This window comes from Lupinus angustifolius, chromosome LG13, assembly GCF_001865875.1.
Source record: "Lupinus angustifolius cultivar Tanjil chromosome LG13, LupAngTanjil_v1.0, whole genome shotgun sequence".
Lineage (NCBI taxonomy): Eukaryota > Viridiplantae > Streptophyta > Magnoliopsida > Fabales > Fabaceae > Lupinus > Lupinus angustifolius.
Window position 1 is genome coordinate 15,501,534 of NC_032021.1, and position 24,675 is coordinate 15,526,208.

At 33.4% G+C, this 24,675-nt stretch overlaps 1 protein-coding gene across 1 annotated transcript; it reads left to right on the forward strand.

The window, feature by feature from the left end:
- On the forward strand, window positions 11,376-16,516 carry LOC109325889 (GATA transcription factor 1-like). Its single transcript, XM_019558491.1, has 3 exons — window positions 11,376-11,513; window positions 14,929-15,101; window positions 15,498-16,516. The coding sequence occupies exons 2-3, from the start codon at window positions 14,931-14,933 to the stop codon at window positions 16,062-16,064; spliced, it is 738 nt and encodes a 245-aa protein (XP_019414036.1). The 5' UTR covers window positions 11,376-11,513; window positions 14,929-14,930; the 3' UTR covers window positions 16,065-16,516.

The window sequence follows — 24,675 nt, forward strand, 5'->3', positions numbered from 1 at the left end:
ACCTGCGCTCAACGCCTAAATAAGTTATCATGATTCCTATAGTATATGTAAGGATGAGTTAAACTCTTAATGAGATCTATACTTCAATTGGAGTGGAGTACCTAGACTATAGGAGTACTCTGGATAGACTCACCCATGTGAATGTAGAAGTGGGGGCCACTTCCTATGAAATTTAGGGGCATGAATTTTTAGAGCATCCACTATACTAGATAGACGTGCATGACCTTTAACGCATGAGTTTTACATAATACACATTTGAAAAGATTGTGTGGTTTGATGTCAGAGATACCTATAGTAAAATCTCGATCTTACTCACTATGCAAGGGTTCAAGTCACATGACACCTTTATTTACACAAAATCTTATTGAGACCATAGAAATTCCCGGAAATCGTTTTTAATTTCAAGTGGAGGATTCTTGGAATTTGATGATTTTCAACAATAAATTAATGGGCTATAAATGAGGATTTTTGGGGGTGTAAAATGAAAAACTCTAAAGGAGAGTAAAGAATATGACCGTTGGGAATATGGTCATTAGGAATATGACCGTTGGGAATGCAACTCCCATCTGGGCCAGCGGATTAAGATGACCGTTGGAGGCCTCATACTATAAGTAGAGGTCTCCTCCCTTAATATTTCGTTGCACCAATCGAGCAATATTTCCTCGATTTTCTTATTTTTCCCTCATACTCTCAACCAAAGCATTTCCAGCAAGCTTCTCTCCCTTTCTTTCCGTAACACTAAAAATTGACATAGACAACCAAAATGTGGGAATTTCAAGAACTAACACTAGTAATCAGATTGTGGGAAAAGAATTGACACAAGTAGTCATACTATGAGTATTTCGAGAATTCACACTAGTAGCCATATTTTGAGTGTATTCGAGATTGGTTCCTACAATATAGTAAGAATTCTATAACAGAGAAATAGACTGTTTTATCTTGGGGACGACGTGGTTGATAGACTGTTTGAACATTTTGGACAGTACCATGAAATGTCTTAAAGAGAATGACTTGGTCGTGACTCAGCCACTAAGTATTATTTCGTGCTATTTACAATTGTTGCAAGCTATGGTAACAACATGGAGTAATCATCACTAATTGAATTTTTATACTGAATCATGTGTATATGGATAGTAAGTATGAAATTCAATTTCAACTCCTTTTATCATTGTATTACATTTGAACTATATTGTGTCACAATATCGAAAACCCATTTGAAAACAAGCTTAGAATAATAATTTAATTATTAAAAGGCTAGATTTAGCAAGTCCATGTGAATACGACAACCCCTTAACTCTATGCTTGTTTGTGACATTGTTTGATAATTTATATACCAAATTTCTAGTTAGCAGGAAGAAGGCTCATTCCTTTGCTCCTACGAAATATCATCTCACTTTGAATGTCCACATGCGAGTTCAACCTATAACAGCTCATTCATATAGTGTGAGTTTTGGTAGAGTTTGGGAGCTCTATGTTGATGGTGATGGGTAGGTCATGGAGGAGGACTGAGAACGAGATCCTCTGTCATGGACCTTATGAGGCTTAATTAAGGGTGGGAAAAGGTCAGACCATATCGTGGCATAAATAAGCTCGATCCCTTTAATATATTGCAAACTAAGCTTGAGATATTTGATTGTTTAAGATTTTTTCAGGCCTCACTAACCAGCAAATTGGTATAGAAATTATCAAATAGTGTCAGAAACAGGTATAGAGAAAGGGGGTTGATATCCACAAGGAATTGCTAAATATAGTCTTTCAACAAATAAATTACTATTGTGAGTTGGTTTTCAAAGGATTTGGTTTGGTTTATATCGACTAAATATAAATTGATTATGATATATAGTATTGGATTTTAGACGTGAGATTGATTTTCACTATTCATTATCCATGTACATTAGAGTTTATCACACAAATAAATTAGGAAGGACTCTTACACAACCATGGGCCTCAATATCACTAAAAGCTAATGTATTAGTCAATTTAGTCACTTATGCAATAAAACTTTATGTCTAGTAACTTTACACACAAGATTAAGAATTATGACCCATATAACATACTTTTATGTTTAGTAGTGTGTGCATGTGTAGTTGAGTTATGTGTAACAACCTCAATTCTACTAATCACTAGTGCCTTAATCATATTAGTAGCTTGTTAAACTAGTTTTGTCTAACAACTAGATTAAAAAGAATAAGCTATATGAACCGTTAAGCAAACTTCTGTGTCTAGTAGTCTATGTTAATAAGTTTGAGAGTTATTCGATACTCATATGAATCTATGTCTACTAGTCATATTGACACAAGCACACATGTGATAATTAAGCATCAAACCATGTCTAACATTACACTTAAAAGATGAGCTTCTAGTTTGGGCTATGGAACCATAATTTCTTCATGAGTTCAACATCCAAAATATTACAAGGAGAACCGTCATTACCAAATAAGTATTAAGCACAACAAAGACAACTCATAATAATCAATACCTCACAGTTAACATAAAATATTTCCAAATGCGTACATCAAATGAATATTACAACCAATTCAAACAAAAAGACACTTAACTAAGCATTTTCATACAAAACTAAGCAAAGAAAGATAAAAAAAATTACAGCCCTCAGAGAAGAGAAGTGATATCTCCTCAACGAGCATACATCAACTCCATCTACCATTCTCCCTCACCCTTACATCTTGTTTCCAACCTATACTATCCTAAGGGACTAAGAAAATTTGAATGTATTCTAATTTACACATAATTAGTATGAAAACTAAAAAATCAAATTCTTGTTCAGCTTTTTTTATCCCCTTATATCAATATGAATTTTTACATGGGTGTTGAGTACATGTGCAGTATGTTGAGCTCAACCTTTTCGTTTGGCTCGACTCTTCACCTGACCAAGTTGCACTTGGCGCATTATCTTTGCGCAACACTACTACGCTTGGTGTGGGTCCTACACAAGATGCAAGTCAGTTGGTTATGACTTTAGTCAAATTTGGCCTCTTGGCACCAATCCTTGCTTATTTTTGCTTCTTTAAGTCCTGAAACATCTTGGAAACTCAAATCGTAGGATTAATTCTGTAAATCATGAAATTGCCAAGTATGGATGCATAAAGCTAGTATTTAAATTAAAAAATGTGTTAAATTAGCCTTATGAATTAAGGTAATTTTCACACATAACAACTCCTCCAACTTAGAACTTTGTTTGTCCCTAAACAAAGGTAAAACATTAAGGTCCAAATCATGCAACAAATTTAAAAAAAAAACAAGGATTTCCCAAAAGGTAGCCTTGTCAAGGTAATATCAATTTTCGTCACATAACACTATTAGAACAAAGACCAATAATAATGAACTCCAAAAAAAGTATGATACTTGGAATTACTTCATGCAAGCACTAAGTTTTGTGATAGTAAAATATTTTCATACCAAGATCCTAGTAAGCTAAATGAGCAATTCAACACATCTACTAATTTTCTTATACCCAAGTGCATCACTATCAACTTCTTTTGCATTAGTATACCATAATATACTTTTTTTCTTTCATAAAATACCATCATTTATCTTTTGTTTTCCTCTTTTTATGATGTTTTTCTCTTTGGAACTCGATGGTTTAAACACACCTTTCTACACTTTTTTCATTCCACGTTTTCTCATGTTTTCCCCTCTCCCCAACTTAATCGTAGCCATATCATGTACCCAAGCTCTCTTATCCTATTAGAATAGGGAATTGGTAATTATTTGTTATTTTTTACTTCCAAGGTTATAACAAGAACATATAAGGCTCAAATGGACTATCAAAGGATAAAGTATTTCTCGATTAGCTTATTTGACCAAATGGTATGGTTTTTAAGAAACAACACCATTGATCATTTCCATGTATCACTTATGACAAGTAGAGACTCAAACAAATTAACAATGCTAACCAAGTACTAATTCACATAATGTTTAGTGTATATCATATTTCCACAACAAGAATTCCCCCCTCAACAACAAATGTGTCACTTTGTTTAAAGGTTAATTCGATTTTCCTTGCAAGTTTATTTTATTTATTTAATTTTAGAGTGGTGAGTGATGAACAATTTATTTAATTAGTGACTTTACTCCCTTTTCGGGTTCCTTTTAACCATACCATAAAGGTCGGTCTCATTTTATTAAGTTAACCATACCATTTCTTACGAAAGGTTGGTATCAAAGAATAATAAAATGAACAAAAGAATAAAGTTAGCAGTTAACCATATCACTTCTTTCGAATGGTTGATATAAAGAATAAAGCAATACATAAATGTTAGTTGCAGAAAAGTAAATGACATAAAATAAATGTTAGTTGCAGAAAATAAATGATAGAAAGTAAAAGTTAGTTGCGGAAAATAAATGACAGAAAGTAAATATTAGCGGTTATATTTATTTTTCATCACTCTTTTGTTGTCTAAGTGATCGAGGCCGTACCCAATATAAATAATATAACAATTAAGACCTATAGTACTTGGAAGTGACTCCTAGGTTGTTTCTCAAGGATTATCTTTCAAGCAAAGATTCGAACACCTTATACTCACACACACAGGGGGGGTTTGTTGTTGGATTAGTATGACCAATAATCAATTTCAGAAACAGTAAATAAACAGTGTGATAAAAGGGGTAAATCTCTTTGGTTTGTTTGTTCACAACTCAATCATCGGTTTCAAAAGATTAATTTCAGATTCCAACCATTATTTTCCTAATTTGCAGAGTTTCACAACTTAAACATTTAACTAAGTGAAATCAGAATAGTCCTGGAACATGAACAAATTCACACAAACTAAGCGTTCATGCACTAGAGACTAAATCAACTAAGCGGAGATAAACTCACAAACTAGTTTCTAATAATGGGATTAAGCAAACCATATTCAGAAATAGGATAGAGAAAAATAGTAAAGAAATTGAAAATGCATTAATACAAAACCTCAAGAATTGTGATACATTACCAAAGGAATTTAGTCTACAAGTTTAGCCTTCTATGGAAATGAAAGCAAAACCGTAAATGAAGAAGAAATGAAAACCAAAAATGAAGGGCAAAGTAAAACCTAACAGAGCAAAAAGAGGGGAAAACGAAAATGACTTGTGTTTCAAAGTAAGGGAGTTCAAAAGTGGGAGAGTGAAATTCTGGTTCCCTCTTTTACAAAGAGTAAAACCGAAAATGGGACCTCAACATATCCTCCACTTCCATAATGCCCAAAATGCCATTGGTATCAAATATGATCTGAAAATGGTAATAGATTTAATCAGACCAAATAATCCCAAATTAACTCATTTTAGGAATATTAGTCCAACAAAGTCTAAAACACTAAACCATATGAAACAAAGTCAATTAGGCACCAAGAATCATCAATCATGCTAAATTAAGGTTATGAATAGTGTAATATATTATTCATTACTAAGTAACAATCCATTGATCGAATTGCCCTTTTTGCATATTATTCCTATGTACAAAGTTACAAACCATGGATTGGTTTGAACTTATGATTTTAGGAATCTTTAATCAACAAATAAAATTTATAAGTTAACACTTTACTATTTTACACTTGCATCTCTTTCAAGATTCAATTGTAGTATAGTATAAGGTTTTGTCGAAGCACAAGGAATTGCCTAATAGAAATATACTCATACTTTGTATCTTTTATCAAAAGTAAGAAAGTAACACATAAAGTTGTTTTGGTGTTATAAAATGATAAACATGAAAAAGTAAAGAAATTAAGTATTTACAAATTCAAGAGGAGAATATGATTAGAATGATGGAATAATTTCTTGAGCAATATCAATATGAAAATTATACAAGTTATGTGTTATCCTTTGACTGATTCCATACACCATGTCTTAATCCCCCATATAGTGTCCTAGTATGAAAAGATGGTTTTCAAACCTTTTATAATACACTAAATAATAATTAACTACCAATCGTCGGAGTAAGTTGTCACACCATACTTCAGGCTCTATTAACACTTTTTAGCCTTGAACATAAGTTGCTTAAAATAGATGCTTTGATATGGCAAGTGAACTAAGGTGTAGGTTATACTTTTTAGTTCACTTGTCAATACTTTAAGAAGAAGCATTCTTTTGGATTTTTAAATCAAGCTTTAGGTGGTCAATCTAAAATTGCATTAAGAACATCTTAAGGAATCAAAATAACCAAAGAAATAACTTACATAAATGAAGAAGATGAAGAGTACAACAAAGTTACACCATAATCCAATTTTTGGAGTATTAGTCATCCATCCAAAGATTAGATGCTTTTGGTTCCAAATGAGGTTACAAAATCATATTTTTTCACCTCATTTGCCAACTTCATTCCCTCTAAATTTATATGAAATAAAAACCTATAAATAGCCTAAGATCAACTAAAAAGAGAGAAAACTGAAATGGAAAGAAGAAGATAAATTTACAATGTATGTACAATGTGTTAAAGTGAGGAGAGGGGTGTGCCTTTTATAGGCACCATGGGGGTGCCTAGCCACCTTACCTGGCCCACTGGTCTGACCCATGGAAGCTAGCTTGGACAACCTATTATGGGCTAGACTACATGCATGGTGACATCTCCTACTTGTTTATGTCATGCATGAGGTCATAAACTTAGCTCAGAAGCTAGCTTTGGCTGGTTGCTTGGCTTATGATATCATTCATGACATAACCATTCTTCTAGGCCAAGCAACCATTTTTATAGTGGGCCAGGTGCCTGGTTGACCTGGTCCACGCTCAGTTGCCTACTTGAGCAGTCTGCTTGACCTAGTGCACGCTTAACTACCTGCTTGAGCAGCTTGGTTGACCTGGTGCATGCTCAACTGCCTACTTGAGCAGCATGTCTGACCTGGTGCATGCTCAGATGCCTGCTTGAGCAGCCTGATTAACCTGGCCTAGTGCTTGGTGCTTGGCTGGACAACTTTGTGTTTGGTTGGACAACTTTGTACTTGGCTGGACAACTTTGTGAGCAGCTTTACTTTGTCTTTAATTTATTCCAACAAGACCAAGTTGATTAGTCATGCTTAAGTTTAAGCATACTCCTTACCATGCTTAGTTTTAAGCACACATGTGTCATGTACTTTGGCGTGATTTCTTCAAGGTGAAGTAAGCTTTCTTTCTTCAAGCCTAAGCACTCTTTTTGATCCAATTTCCTACGAAACTCAATGAAAACTTGGACAAGAGGTGATAAAAAATTATATTATTCAAACACACAAAATTTATCTAAAAATGTTGAATTAAGTTGGTTTTCACATTTTCGCACAGGATAAGTGCCATGAAAAGTGTATGAAAATTAGGTATTTTTGGCACTTATCAATATCAATCACTTTCACTTACACTAACGTATCACCCATTTCTTAACATCAAACAACTTCAAGCAACATTACACACAAATCAGCTATTCATAACAATCACATCCACAAACATAACATGTAACCATAAACAATAAAAAAATTCACAACTTAGTGTCTTATTCATTTTCATGTTAAGTTATGCTAGAAGATAGAAATACAAAGGCTAACAATCACTTTACTCAAAAGGGACACATTAAAAAATTCAGGAAAACATTAATTTCATTCATTCGTAATTTGGAGTACATGGCGTAAATTTAAACATCTGATAAGTGCCAAAAATACCTAATTTTTACATACTTTTTAGGGCACTTATCCTATGCAAAAATGTGAAAACAAACTTATTTCAACACTTTTTAGATAAATTTTGTAGTTTTTAATAATATAATTTTTTGTCACTTCTTGTCAAAGTTTCCCTTGAATTTTGTAGGAAATTGATTAATCCAAAAGAGAGCCAAGAATTCATGCCAAATTACAAGCCAAAAGTCCAAAGGAAACAAGCTAAGTACGACATGTGTGCTTAAGCTTGTCACAAAAAAAATGACTTAGGCTTGAAGAAATGTACCTTTCTTCACCTTGAAGAAACCCAAGCTAGGTATGCAAAGTAAAGCATAAACTCAAAAACTTACCTAGACTGGAAGAAATCATGCCAAAAGTGCCAAGTAACCAACTAAAATTAACTCAAAAATCATGGATCAAAGGTTGGTTCCTTCACCATGAAGGAACCAAGCAGCTGGGTGTGGACCAGGTGTGAGCTGGGAGGCCAAGCAGGTCAAGAAACCTAGCCACGGAGAAAGCTTGGCCAATTCATCAAGCAACTTGCCTATTCTTTACTTGAAGACCAAGCATATGACCTCATGCATGTCATATGTTCTAAACAGCCAAGTAGGAGGTGTCACCATGCATGTAGCCTAGCCCACAATAGGTTGTCCAAGCTAGCTGGCCAAGATGAGACAAGCTGCTAACTCACCAACTTGGGTGTGCCTAGTCAGGCGCTGAGCGGCCAGAAAGGGGAGCTAAGCGCCCATCAGCTTGCCTATAAAAGGAGAAGCCATTTCTTCACTTTAACACATTGTGCATATGTTGTAAATTCTCACCCTTCTTCCCATTTTGGTTTTCTCTCTTTTTAGAGTGTTCTTAGGCTTTTAGTTCATATAAATTCAAAGGGAATGGAGTTGACAAATGAGGTACAAAAACATGATTTTGTAACCTCATTTGAAATTAAAAGCATCTCATCCTTGGATAGATGGCTCATGCTCCTACATATTGACTTGGATTATGGTGTAAGGTTGTTTTTTTTCTTCATTTGTATCTTGTTTTGATTTCAATACATCCAAGTTATTACTTTTGGTTAAGTTTCAAGTCTTTAGAAAGTGCTTAATACGATTTTAGCTTGATCACCTAAAACTTAATTTCAAGATTCAAAATGCTTCTTTTTAAAGTCCTAACAAATGAACTAAAAAGTAGGAATACACCTTACTTCATGTGCCAAATCAAAGCATCCATTTTAAGCAACTTGTAATCAAGGCTAATCAATGTTTAAGGAGTTTGAAATGAGGCGTGGCAACTTATTTCATCGAGTGACAATTTTCTATTGATTAGTGTATTTTGCAAAATTTTAAAATCACCTTTTCTTGCCGGGGGACTAGGGGAAATTTTATAAATTGATGTTTGGAATTAACCAAAAGTATAACACATAACTTGTTAATGTTCTTCAAAAACATTTGAGTCAATAAATAATTTCATCTTTCAAACCAATTTTCTCTTATTGAATTTGTAAATAGTTAGTTCTTTACTTTTTCATGTTTCTTAGTTGATAAAAACATCAAAACAATTTTATGTATTACTTTACTACTTTTGATAAAAGATACAAAGTATGACTACATTTCTATTAGGCAATTCCTTATGGTTCGACATAACCCTATACTATACTACAATTGAATCTTGAAAGAGATACAAATGTAAAATAGTAAAGTGTTATCAAATAAATTTTATATGTTGACAAAGAAAGAAACCTTGAATCAAAGTACAATTTAATTCATAAATTGTATATTTGTGAAAATGAAAAATACACAATCATAATGAGTGATCTAACTACTAACTTTTACTTTCTGTCATTTATTTTCTGCAACTAACATTTACTTTATGTCATTTAATTTTATGCACCTAACATTTATTTATTGCTTTATTCTTTATTATTTCTACCAACCCTTCTAAAAAAGTGGTAAGGTTAACTTCTAACTTTATTCATTTTGTTCATTTTATTATTTTTTTATACCAACCTTTCGTAAGAAATGGTATGATTAACTTAATAAAATGAGACCGACCTTTGTGGTATGGTTAAAAGGAACCCGAAAATGGAATAAATAAATAAAGTCACTAAATAAATAAATATCACTCATTATCCCTTGTGTTAATTGCTAAATTCATACTATTAAACTAATGTTTGAATTTATTCCACAAAACCGAGATGATATGAAGTTGTTAAAAATTCAATAAAGCTAAGTTTTTGATCAAATGGAATATTCTTGAAATTATTATACCGACATTGGAAATTCTTTCTAACAAAGTCGAAATGGCGAGCAAAAAATAAACCAATAACTAAATAAATCAATCGGAAACATGTTATGTCCCTTTATAGAAAACTCTTCCAACAACATTAGAAATATAAAATTATATTAAACAAAAGATAAGAAAGCAAACAAGAGGGTTATTCGCTTAGGTCCTGAAAGATGTTATCCATGGTTTTCTGAAGCATAAGCCTAACTACTTTATTAAAAGAAAAAAAGTATATATGCACCAACAATGTATAAGTTTTATACATTATTATTGCATAATTCACTATTCATATTTAATTATTATTGACTATTCAAAAAAGTAATACAAATAAATAGTTAATGATATAATGATTATGTATAAATTTTTACATTAAACCCTAATAGACAATTTAACGTGTTTCTAGCGTTAGGCGTGATATAATCTACTAGATTTTAGTTGAGGTAGATTTGGGAATAGTTTGACAAATGATGTTTTTGTTTTACTTTATGGGCCTATATAACGATTCCTAGTTATGGTCGGCCATGTCATGGTCTTTGTATTTATGTTTATATGAGTCATGTATTAATACTTATTAGCTTGTGTTATATGGGATATGTATGATTATGATTATTATTATTAAGCTATAATGAATTTATATTTTTTAATGATTTTTAGTTCTAAATAAAAATACATGAATATTTTTTTGTAGTTAAACCATTTTAACTTCTTATGAAAAAAACACACCTCTATTTTTGAAGTTAATAATTTTTAATTTCATTCGCAAAGATGCAATTTTATTTTTCTTAAAGTTAATTGATATAATATTTTTGGGGCATTTATCTCATGTAACATTTATACTCAATTTATTAAGTAGTAAGAGGTGTTATAATGGTAGTAACAATAGTGATGAGGATGTGATAATAGGTATAGTGATAACAACAATAAAGTGATGGTAGGGTGATGAAGATAACAATAATAACAATGAAGTAGTGGTAGGGTGACCACAATAACAACGATGAGAGGTAAATGGGAAAATGTTTTCTTTTCTATGTCATCTTTCTCTTCAAAGTAAAAATACATTAATAAACAATATCATATCCTATTAACTTACATTATAACATAATAAAATATACTATTCTGGCTGTATTGACCATTATAACATAATAATGGATACTATTATGACTCTTACCACTAAGAGATTATGCTACTATTAATCTATAAAACAAGTTGCAAAGTTTAGAAAACATTAACCACAAAATCAAAGTTAATAATAACTATTCAAAACAAAATAAAATTCATCAAATCTTTAGAAATTAGAAATCGTTCTTATAAAAATTTGACCCAAATTCAAAATCTCATTACTATGTCAAAAGAAAATAAAGTTCATAATTGTCAATAAATATATCCTTAATTATCTATAATTTATATTTCTCATAGATAAAAAATAGGATAATAATAAAATAGAGTGAAAAGACAAGAACAAAAATCCCAAAAATATAGCTACCCTAATTCCTACCACACGTGCCTCACTATCCCTTCTTCTCTCACTTCCTCAATATCTAAAAGCCTCAATCAACTCTTTTCTTCTTTGGGGTTTCAACTTTCTGTGTTCTTAACCACTTCACAAGGTGACAAAGCTAGAAGGTACTGTTTCTTGTTTTCATTTCCCTTCTTTGTGTTTTCAAAAGTCTTACTTTTTATTTGTTTCTTGGGTTTTTAGCTATGATGTCTAATTTTCATGTGTTAACTGAATATGCTGCAAAATGGATTTTTATTGTTAACTGAAGAACTGCAAAATAATTGAAAAGTTGAAATTGTTTGGTGACCCAGTTGGAGCTTGACCCTTTTTTTTATGCTTCATATTGAGTGTTGTTTCTTCATTTGTGTCTCTTTCTTATTCTTGTTCTTTATTTTTTGTAAATATTAATTTTTATTACTATCTTCATTGTTGCCTTTCTTTTGTAAAATGTTTTATATGCTTGAGTGAATGGAAAAACTGGAAATTTTATCCAATGTGTATTTTTGTGGTATTATAATTTCCAAATATGAAGTTTGAACTCTTAATTATTCATTTCATAAAAAATTTTCATTCTTTAATTTTTGTATTGAGTTCCTTTAACGTTCCTAATAGCCCCCCAGCTGCTTTATGAAAAGTGGTTCTGATATGGTTGACTAATCAGTTCATAACTTCCTTTAGTTTAATTGGGAGCACATTTTCTGTCCCACAAAATGTAAACACTTAATTATTAAAATTTTAATTTAAATATATTTTTTCAACCAATCACACCAAGTCGTACATTTAGTGGCAAACAAAAGATGTGCTCCCTGTTTAATTAACATCAACTTTTTTCACCTCATAACTTCTTTCTTTTTAGTGAAGGCATATGTGCATAAAAGTTTTACTGTATTTCTGAAGGTTAATGTTTTAATCTAAATTAGCTTCTTTACATTACTTTTGACTCTTTTGAGTTCATTTAGTTTCACTAAGATGTATTTCCCATTATTTAAGTTTCTTAACCATGAATGCTGTTCTAACTTTGTTTAATCTTCAGCTATGAAGAACAGAAACCTCTCCATCTTGAGGTTTCGAAGTGTTGGACCTGCTTCTGACACTGACACTTCTCCGACACTTGTACAACATGTGTCCGACACTGTTCACCAGGTGTCAAATTAAGAAAATACTTTTTGTTGGCTCGGACATGTGCCAAACATGGCTAGGACACAACTTTGAAACCAAGCTGATATCCCAAATGGCTTGATATTTGAAAAATAAAAAAATCCTTTTAAAAAAAGTTCAGCTTAATATTAGATAGAGTAGATACCTTTTATTTTTTTGTTTTACATGAATAGATCGAATGTGGAGGATACATTGTGCGTTCTTGTTTTGGAATCTTTTTTGTTCAGAACTAAAATGCTTACATCGTAAAATGACACTTCTTAGTATTTTTGTGTGAGACACATTATCATAGGGAACATGTAAAGCTTAACAGGTTGTTTATTTAGATCTTTTGTAATGTTCCTCATATTTAATTTAATTTGACTTGCTCATTGTCCCAGTCCTATGTACTGGTGTCATATATTTCGGATATTGTTCGTGTCTGAGTGTTTGTGTCTAGTGTCTGTACTTCATAGATTTTCAGTAATTTTATTTCTCAAAATCTCTTTATGCCCATTGTATGGTACTTTTGTGGTGAATCATGGATTTCCCAAGTTGGATATACTATGCATGACTAAACATCAATGTAAAATAATGTAAACCCGCTCTGGATATGTTTATAGTTATAGTGATAGTGAAATATGAAAGTGTCGAAGAACCTAAGTAGGGACCAATGACTGCTTAAAATTCTTTATCTTTGCATGCTAACCCCCTTTAGAAGTCAGCATGCTTTACACCAAATAGTAGCCATTAGCCTGATCAGAATAAGTATGAAAAAAAGCTGGCAGATAGGATTAGAACCCAAAAAGATTAGAGTAGTGGAACCGAGTATAGCAAAACCTGCAAAACCAGATACACATGTAATGATTGTGCAAAAGAGATAGAGTTAGAATCCAAAAGGAATAGACACATGGAACAGAATTGAGACAGATTTATCGAATCACTTAGACACATAGAACACAATGAAGCGAAACTATGTAGAATACAAAAGAACAGAACAAAGAATGAGCCATGAACATGTTGAGTATATTCAAGTGCGGAGTCTCAAATTGGATATTAGGGGATGAACGGAAGAATTTATAAGTGGAAAAGACCCATGAAACCATTGCCTTAAGATTTTGGTTCTTATGTGGTGTCTTACTTGTGATGGCTCTTCACTCTTCCCATGGTCATCGACAGTGGGAGTTGGAGTCTTCCCAGTTGCGGACCGGTCTAAGAAGTGGTATCAGAGCCGATGGTTTGGCCAAGACATCTTGGACTTTAGGGGGAGTGGGCCAGTAAGTGTATGGTTCTCACACTTGAGGGGGAGATTGTTGGTTATATTCAAGTTTGAAATCTCAAATTAGATATGAAGGATGAGCGAAAGATTTTATGAGTGGAAAAGACCATTGAGCCAGTGCCTCAAGGTTTTGGCTCAAGACGTGGTGTCTCACTTATAAGTGGGCCTTCACTCTCCCATGGCCTAGTAACAATTAGTCTCCTAATGGTTGGAGGCTCTCTGGTTGTAGAGGGGCTCAACAGAAGGAACCAAGGACGTAGAACAGAAAAGAGAACATAGGGGAAAAACAAAGATTAAGGGACTTATAAAAAGTGAGTAGAATACTACCTGAATGGAGAGCCATAAGTTTCTCCTGGCAACCACATAGAACAAAAGTCGGGTCAGAAAATGTAGGTAGACTGGGCCAAATTTGGGGCTCTACAACATCATTTAAGGAATAACTCCAGATGAAATTAAAAATTTAGATGCTTATTTCAGCTTATGCAAATAGTACTTGTTACACTAAGGCTGCCATAATGCATATATCATTGCCACAGGTGCAACTTAGGGGGTGAAGAGAGATCCTTGAAGATGGCAGCATTCTTCTTAAACTAAATGAATCAATGGATGAAATACAGTAGAAACTTCAGCTATGTTTTCACCTAATCATTCAAAACAAACCAACACAAATTCCACTTAAATTAATTAGGGGGACATGCCCAATGCTCACCAGAAATCCTTAAATGGTTGCTCTGTGGGGATATCTGCCTTAAAATTATATTATTTCTTATAATCTTACCAAGCTTAAATTAATTATAGATATACTTGTCATCAAATTTGGTTAGGTGTTTTGGTCATGTATCCAAAATTTCTCTTCCATATCACTTGTTGGCCTATAATATCTTATTTTCATGCAATATTTGCATACATGACATCTTAAGCTTCTAGACTTCAACTTGATTCTGAATTGTGTTTTTAATTCCATACTTATAAACAGTAAAAAAACTAGAACTTCTTCACACCAAATTTTTTTTCCCGCATGCTATTCACTATTTTATCTTTTTCTCCGTACATCTCTTGGGCCATACATTTATTTTTCTCTCTGTAAAAGCCACTTTTACGCTTCAATGTTTCTCTCTTTTCAGGGATGGAGGCCATTGGTTCTGTGGATGAACTCTTGGATTTCTCATTAGACGTAGGTGAGGTAGATGATGACGACGACAAAAACAGGAAAGCCTTTCCTAAACTTGACCTGAAATGCAGTGATCCACCATCCTTAAGCCCATTGGACCTGGGTGATCCTAGCCCTCCATTTTCTGTAAGTTTGATGTTCCATTTCAACTTTTTTAGAGAGTTTTGAGCTCTTGAGGAAATTGAATATATTGTTTTTAATTGATTTATGACTTGTTAAAGGTTTCTATGATTACGAAAACAGAGACAATAGAAAAAGTAGTTTTGAATCATTATGTTTAGTTTGAATCAGGTAAAGTTAGGATTTGAGTTGGACTGACTTGGGTGAGTCAATTGCAGCAGACATTTAGAGCAATCAGATATATAGATTATCTGAGTGAGCATAAAATGTTTCTAGCGTTCAAACATTACTGCACTTGTGACTAATTGCACGATTCTGATGTCTGAGTCGACTAGGAAAACCCTTCTTTTGTCATGTACAGAATGATACGAAGATTAATGTTCCCCCATTTTTGTGTTCCAGGAGTTTGCAGAAGAAGAGCTTGAATGGCTATCCAACAAAGATGCGTTTCCTGAGGTTGAAACATTTGTTGACTTACCCTCTATTCAACCCAACTTATCAAAGCACGAGACAGGTTCAATGCTTGAATACAGCACAAGCAGTAGCAACAGTAATAACAGCCCTAACAGCATTAGCCTCTTAAGCGGGTATGATAACCTGAACGTCCCTGTCCGTCCACGGAGTAAGTCTCGCAGTCGCAGCAGGCATCTCGCTAGCAATTCTGGCATATCCTCCCAGCAATCTTGGTGGAGACAACCAATTAATGAAAGTGCCAAACTAGAAGTGATAACAATGTCAACCATTGGGAGGAAATGTCAGCACTGTGGAGCTGAAAAAACTCCGCAATGGCGTGCAGGCCCCCTTGGGCCAAAAACTCTTTGTAATGCATGCGGGGTTAGATATAAGTCCGGGCGTCTTGTGCCTGAGTACCGCCCTGCAAGTAGCCCATCTTTTCGCAGCGACTTGCATTCAAATTCTCATAGGAAGGTAATGGAGATGAGGAAGCAGAAGCAAATTGGAATGACTTGAAAGCCATGGACAATGGCCAAAGTGGTAGTGAACTGTGCTTTTAGCATGTATCATGTTAGGACTTAGAATATTTGTTTTTCTTTTTTGGATTTGATTAATTCTAATTTAATTTTACACCCATTTTTCTATGGGATGGGTTTAGATGGAAATTGAACTTAGGGAGGCCTTGTATCATTTGTCTTTGATATATGCTGAAGACAAGAAGCCAACTTGGGATTTTCAATTTTTGTTTTTAAATATTTGGCTGTTTTGTTTGTAACATGTACTCTGACTGGGATTAGGGAAAAGGTGAGTTGTTGAAATGATGGTTGTGGCCCCTTTATTAGAGACAAACTGTTATGCTTATCTGAACTAATTCTAAATTGATAGGCAATGATGTGATTGATTGTTGAGGAGTTGTGACAACATTCAGGTTGTATTCAAGGAGTTATAACATCATCCATGTATTTGAAGAACTTTGTATCTTTTTGATGTCTTTGATGTAAAGACATGTATGTACTTTATTATTTGATCCCCTTCTTAGGGTCTTCTTGACAGTTGGATTTTATGGCTCCCCAACCTTCCCTTTCTTTCCATTCCCCTCTAAAATCCAACTCCTAAACTAACTCCATATAGAAGTTTAGTCATTTTGGGATGTGGCTCTCCAAGTCGTGGTCAGATTGATGTATGACAATTAGTCGGTGCTTTCCCTTGTAAGGCTGGCGATCTTAAATGATCAGAAAACTAATTTGTCTTTGTATAATTAGGATTGCACACTAAGTTGAAAGGCCAATAACCAAAGTTAGTAAAATCCTTGAGCTGTAAAAATTAAAACATATGGCTGATGTATTTTAAGCATTTCATTTGCTTCTTCAGTTTCTACTATAAATAGGATCTGTCATACTTATTATTATAAGATTATTCAAATGAAGTTAACTAGAGGTGTCGAGTTCAAAAGGATGAATTTGATGATTTATCAAATGAATTTAACAAGAAGTGTCGAGTTCAGTTTGGCTATGTTCAAATGAAAAGAACATTTCAACGTTTTTGCCCCTACAATATAAAAAAGGAAATGTTGTAGTGTATCAGTCCCACAATGTCAAAATGAAAACGTAGAAAAGAACATTTTTGCATTATGATCTCGCAATATCAGAAGGGTGAACGTTCTGCCAACTCAATCCAGCAGCATCAAAATAAAAATGGACTATTCTGGGTTCTTGGTCTGGCAACATACAAGAGAAAATAAAATTCTAAGATCTCCATCTAGTAATATCAATATAGTGAACACTTTAGCATCATGATCCAACAGCCTCAAAAGAAAAATGACCATTCTTGCGTTTTCATCTTGCAATGTCCGAAAAGCTAGGTTAGGTTAGACCCTGCTAACCAGCAAATAGGTCTACGAATACATTTTCGATATCACAAACAAGTATAAAAAATATTTTTTATGGTATCCACATAGACTTGTTAAGATTATAGTCTTTCAAATAAATTTTACTGTTTTAAGGTGAAATAAATGGGTTGTTTATTTGTTTGACACAAATGATTCAAATTGTAATATAAAGATAAAGGTCGATAGGGTTGAACTTCAAACTCACTCTCAGTATCATATCCATTCAATAACGATTTTATCCATACAACAACATCAAGATTACTAACACCTAATATCTTAGTTAGTTAGTAACTTATGTAAGAAAGCCTTATGTCTAACAATTTTAAATCCATAAGAATAAAAAATATGACTTGCAAAATCATGCCCCAATGTTTAGTGATTCATGCATGCAAGCCGAGTAAAAATGCAACACCTCAAATGTATCAGTTGTCAATGTCTTGGTCTATACTAGCACTTTATCAAAAATAATTTTATGTTTAGTAATTACAATGATAAAATTCAGTTTTATGAACTTTCAAGCATATCTCTATATCTGGTAACATATGCTATTCAATTTGAGAGTTGTAAAATCACGATATTAGTTCTATGTCTAGATACCAAAAAGTGAAGTGCATGGAATGACAAATGATACAAATTTATGTATAGCAAATGTACTACTTGTTGAGTTATGCAAGTTTAGAATAATGCAAGTAAGCAACTAAGCAACTTATTCAATAATCATGCAAAGAGTTGATCAAACTAAAGACAAACAATAAATAAATACAAAACTGAAATGGAATCAATCTTCATGGATTAATTTTTGAATCAAAGTGTACACATTAAATTCACAATTCATTCAACCTCAACAACGGAGTACTTAGGTACTCATTTCCACACAACGTAAGTAAAATAGGAATAATAAGCCCATGAGATGGTAGGATCACACACAATTAAGCAAAAATTAATACTTAAGATAGTTACAATTAGTTTCGATGAACAAAGTGAGGTAAACTGTCTAAAGCTTAACAAAATAACAATTATAATTCGAAAAGGTAAAGGTGCGTGTCTTGGGTTCGATTTTGAAGCCTTTAAATAGTTTTCTGATGTTGGGCTCTCTGCTGACTGTTGGCTCCAACTTGCTAGGCACGATTCTTGAACGCACCAGGTTGCGCTGAGCATGACTTACTGCACTAAGCGGACCACCCACTATGCTCACCGTGATAAGGCACGCTTAGCGTATCCGAGACATAGAGTTTTGGTCGGATTCTTTTAATTTAGATGCTCAGCATAGGATGTGCACTGAGCGTGGCTTTTCTTCTAATGAGTATGGCTTTTCTTCTAATGAGTATGGCTTTTCTTCTAAGGAGCGTGGCTATGGTGCTGAGCTCAACTATCAAATTCTATCCTTTTCACTGAGCGTGATCTTGGTGCTGAGCTTGGCCAAGTTTTACCCATAAACTTATAACTTTTTGCTCTTTTGTTTGGATTAAGCTTGCAAAATCACTTAGCGATAATACTTAGTCAATCAAATAAGTTCTTAATTATATATAAGATTATTTTCAATTATTTGGATTGATTAAGTTGTTAAAGTGCCGAAAAGTTAGTGTAAAATATAGATGAAATTGACACTTAGCAAACTCTCCCAACTTCGAACCTTGTTTGTCCCCAAACAAGTGACAAGTCGATTTTTTCAAAAACATGTTTGGGTTTTTCAAGTATGACTTACACATTAAGTTCATGATATGCACTTAGGAACATGTAAATCACATGAGTAAGCAAGTATACTAAGAGTTTTCAGACCTAATCCAAGCATAATATCTAATTCATGCAAGTCATTCCTAGCTACATATTGAATTGTGAACTTCATCATTTGAATAATTCATATGTCAATAAGTTAGGAAATGTGAACTCTCAAGTGTTTGAAGTGTTTAAGTGTATATCTCTCACGGGCATTCAATAATCAAACAACAAATAAGTTCTGGTATTATTTCAAGATTAATCAAGAATGATAGATAATATAGATCACTAAGGTCTTTCAAAGGTTGTAATGTGGTTGGGCTACAAGAGACTTGACTTTTCTTGATAACAAGTTTTTGTTCTAATACTCTAAGAGAGCATATTTGAACTTTTCACTACTATCAACTGCTTTGTTTCCATATTTCTTTACTTTACCCCATCATTCATCTTTCTATTTGTACTCTTTCTTTTGTAGAGATATTTTTTTTGCTTTATAAGATGAATGATAGTAAACCATTTTTATTTTTCCATTTTCTCATATATCAATCTCCTTTCTCCGCAACTTCTTTATGATTATGACATTTAGCTTTCTTAACTTTGTACTTGTTATGATATTATTCAAAGGGAGTGTTGGTTTTGTTCATCAAAAGTATGGTAAATGTTGCATGGATAGATGAGATTGTTGGTTGTTGAAGGATGAGGAGAGTGAGTAAAAAAGGTTTCAGTGAGTGGGGAAATTGAGAGTTTGTAAAGATAGAAGCTTTTGGGGAGTTGGAATGGAAGTGAATAAATGGAATTGAGTGAAAAGATTGTGAGGTTAAGGATTGAGAAGATGTATGGTAGAATGGAACAACATAGCTTTCATTTTTATTACAAGGTGTTTGAATAGTTTTTTTTTTCTTTCGAATCCCAATACCATTTCTGTCTTTCATTTCTGTCTTCCCTTTCTCGTTCCTTTTCTTTCTCTCCCTTCTTTTTACATTACCCTCATTCTAATATTACCTCCATGTGATTTATCTTTTTTTCTTCCTTTTTAATGCTTCCCTATCTCCTCTTTTTCTTTTCTTTCCATATTTTCTTCTTGTAATCATGTTTCCCTCTTTTTTAATACCCCATGAAGTGATGGAAACCAAAGGGATAAACAAAATTATCTCTAAACATCCACACACCTTTTGGCTTTTTGTAATCTATGAAGCACGGATACTGATACGTGTGTCGAATACGATACGTATCTGATACGTTGACACACATTTTTTCCAAAATAGAGGATACGATACGTTCAGAGATACGTGTATAAAATAATAAAAATACATAAAATATGATAAAATTATAAGTGTAAATCAAAATATCCAAAGTAAAAAAATATAATGGAAATTTAAAATCATTGCCCTCCATAACAAATCTATCTTATCTTATTTTAATGAAAACGAATCTATCCTAAAATCATTGCCCTCCATAACAAATATATCTTATCATATTTTAATGAAAACGAATCTATCTTATCATGTTTTATTGGAAACGAATCTATCTTATCATGTTGTATTGGAAACGAATCTATATATCCTATACTTTGCTGAAAATGAATCCATATATCCTATATTTTATTGAAAACGAATCAGATACGTGTCTTAATATTTATTTATTTTATTTTATTTTTTTAATTTTTGGATACTCTATAGATACGTATCATTCGCGAATCTGAACGTATCCGTGTCGGATACGGGTCGGACACCGACACGTGAAGGTGTTTGACGAATCCGTGCTTCATAGTTTGTAACAACTTGTAAGTAACGTAAGATTTGTGAATTTATCATCTTCCATCTTTATGAATTAATTGCAATGAAACTACCAATAACCAAGATGTTTTTTTAATTGATGATAAAATACTAAATAGTTGAAGATGATAACATTGGTCCCCATACATAAAAAATGCACATTTTTCAATTTTACTATTTTTTATAGAAATAGGCCGGACAAAATTGGGTGTTGATAGCCATGAAACCAAGAGTGAGGAGAGTAGACTTGAGTTTCTGAAACCATTGTGTTGGAGCTTGTTTGGGACCATAAATTGCTTTGTGTAACTTTCACACCAAGGATTTGTCATTATGTTGAAAGCCAAAGGGTTGTTGTATATACACTTCTTCATCAAGAATTCCATTAAGAAAAACATTGTTAATATGAAGTTACTCAAGAGGCTACTGATATGAGACAACAAAAGTCAAAAGAATCGTAATGGTGATAGGTTTATCAATTGGAGAGAATGTTTCAATGTAATCAAAGCCAATTTTTTGATGGAAAACTTTGGCAACTAACCTACCCTTGTACTTGAGAACTAAACCAAAGTTTTCTTTGACTCTAAACACCCATTTATAACTAATAACCTGTTTATCAGAAGAAAATGGAACAATAGACTTAAGTACCTAATGCTAGAAAGGCACCATGCTCATCTTGCATGGCTTGTATCCAAACTGGATAAGCTGTAGCAGCCTTAGCATTGACTGGTTCACAATGAGTGAGTAAAACTGTAGGCAAAATAGTTTTGAAAATGCCAGACTTGGACCTAGTTTGCATTGGATGGGTAGACTGGACAAGAGGACCCTATGAAGAAGAATGACAAGAATATTGACGGGGACAGGATCAGAAGGATTAGAAGTTAGAGTGGACACAATTGAAGGAGGAGAGGAAGAATAATCAACACTAGAACCAGATAAAGGAGAAATAGGAAGAGAGGTGGGTGGAGAAAACAAGCAAAGAGGATGAGTATGAGACTTAGGAGTTATAGAAGAGGAAGAGACATAAATATCATTCTCAACAAAGCAAGGGTTGATATGGAAAAGGAATGAATGCTCATTAAAAATAACAACCTTGGAAACATAATTTTTTCCATCTTTTAACAAACACTTGTAGCCTTTGAGCTAAAAGGGTTAAACTTGTTTCAACAATATGTCTATGTGTTCTCTCCACTATACCTTGTTGATGGTGAGTGTGGAGGCAAGAAAGCCTATGTTGAATACCCAAAGACCTAAGGTAAATGGTGAATGGTCTAAATTCATCACAAAAATCACTTTGGACAACCTTAATGGTTGTACTAAATTGGTTCTTAACTAAAGTAACAAAAATTTGAAATATGGATAAAGTTTAATATTTTTGTTTCATTAGGAACAACCAAGTAAATTTAGAGTATGCATCAATTGTAGTAAAATAATATCTAAAATCAGAATAGGAATACATGGGCGTAGGACCCCATAAATCCACAAACATAAGTTCAAAGGGATTGTGATAAGTATTAGTAGAAATATGAGCATGTAATCTTTGAGCTTTACCTAAGCAACAAGCTTGACAAAAATCAGAAATAGTTTTATTGCGATAAAGAACTTTACATTGTTTCAAGACATTATAGATAAAGGCCTCATTGGGATGGCCAAGTCTACAATGCCACAAGTGAAAAGAGTTAGACAAAATAGGAGAACTAACAGTATGTATAGAAAACTAATTGAAATCAGAAGCTAAGGAACAATCCATAGCTGAGAGTAATATCATGAAACACATACAATCCATCTTTAGTTAGATATCCTTTCAAGATAAGCTCATTAGAAGTCTGAGATTTGACAAAAAAAATCATTAGCATGAAATTCAAAATAACAATTATTATCTTTGGCAAACTAAGAAACACTAATGAGGTTTTTAGTAATGTGAGGAACATACAAAAGATTGTTTAGAGAAAATGAAAAAGAGGAATTAGAATATGTGAAACGAGATTTTCTAGTGGAGTGAATAAGAATATCATGACCATTACCCATGAAGATGTGTCCAAGACCAAAGTGCTCTTGAGGTTTGTGAGTGAGACCAACATCAGAAGTAAAATGGTTGGTGGCTCCCGAGTCTGGATACCAGGTTGAAGGCTTCTATGTTGAGGGAAGAATGTTGGCGGTTATAACATGTGGAGTGTTTTGTGAATGCGGAGGATAATTGTCACGAGAGAAAGGGAAGGCATAGTGAGAAGATACTGGGCCAAGCCCAAGTAAAGATGAAAGAGGAGGTGGCCCAAATGTGTATTGAGAAGTTGTGGGAGTAAAATGAGAAGAAGGAATGTGTAATGAAGGAGGAGAGTAGTATGGATCAGCATATGAAGAAGTAAGTGGGCCTCATGCCTCATTGGCGCATTAGAAAAATTAAAGGGTTGGTGATGCCTTAGCCCATTCTAGGAATTTGAGTGAGGACACATGGGTACACCAGATCCATGAAGAGTGTATGATAGACAGTTATACCCATAGGGAGCATTGTAGCAAATGGCAATTTCATGCCCAAGACGGTTTCCGAACTCATAGTATAACGATGGAAGATGGTGATATCTTCTTCTTCCTCTTAGACGATCGCCACGACGTCCACCTCTAAAACCACGACAGCTACCAATAGTGAAATTAGGTCACAAAGAAGAATAAAAACATGAATCAGTAAAAGTTGACAACGACAGAAGTCATTTAACCGTATTAGGGCACAACGACACCGATAACGAAGGAGCAACAACAATATTCGCCGAAAGCGCATTAGAAAGTAATTTCGATTTGTTCTTCTCCATTCATGCTTCAAAAGTGAGAAGAAATGATTCCAAACTATGCAAAGTAGGTGCATCATCCTTTGTTTCAATGGAGGTGACAACCAGTTGAAAATCCTCGTTTAATCCGTCTAGAACATAATCAATGTGTTCTGAGGTGGAAATAAGAGCTCTAATGAACACAAGAGCATCAACGAGGTTCTTGATTTCGAGAATATACTCAGAAGTCGATAGAGAACCCTAAGTAATGGAACAAAGTTGAAAACGAAGTTGACAACTTCTGGCTTTCGTCTATTAGCTACAGAAATTGTGAAGCTCCTCCCATAACTGCCACGAGTTTTGACAACCAACAATACAAGGTTGTATACTGATGAGCAATATATTACACACTATTCAAAACCTTAATTTACAATGATTGATGATTTTTGGTGCCTAATTAACTTTGTTTCACGCAGTTTAGTGTTTTAGACTTTATTGGACTAATATTCCTAAAATGAGTTAATTTTGGATTATTTGGCCTGATTAAATCTATTAATATTTTCATATCATATTTGACACCGAGAGCATTTTGGGCATTATAGAAGTGAAGGATATGTGTTGAAGCGAATATTGTATTTTAAATTTAAGAGTTTTTATTTGTAAATTCATTTTTAGTTTTGGACCCATTGTTTTAAGCTCATTTTCGTTTCGTGCATTTTGGAGGGGTTAAATTCGGATTCCCCATTCCATTCACTCACACTTTTACATTCCATCACTTTTGAAAAGAAGGCATTTTCGTTTTCTCTCTTTTGTTCTGCTATGGTTTCATTTTTCTTCTTCATTTTCGGTTTTGCTTCCATTTCCATGGAAGACTAAACTTCTAGACTAAATTCCTTTGGTAATGTATCACAACTCTTGAGGTTTTGTTATTAATGCATTTTCGGTTTCTTCACTATTGGTTTCTCTACTCTATTTCAGAATGTAGTTTT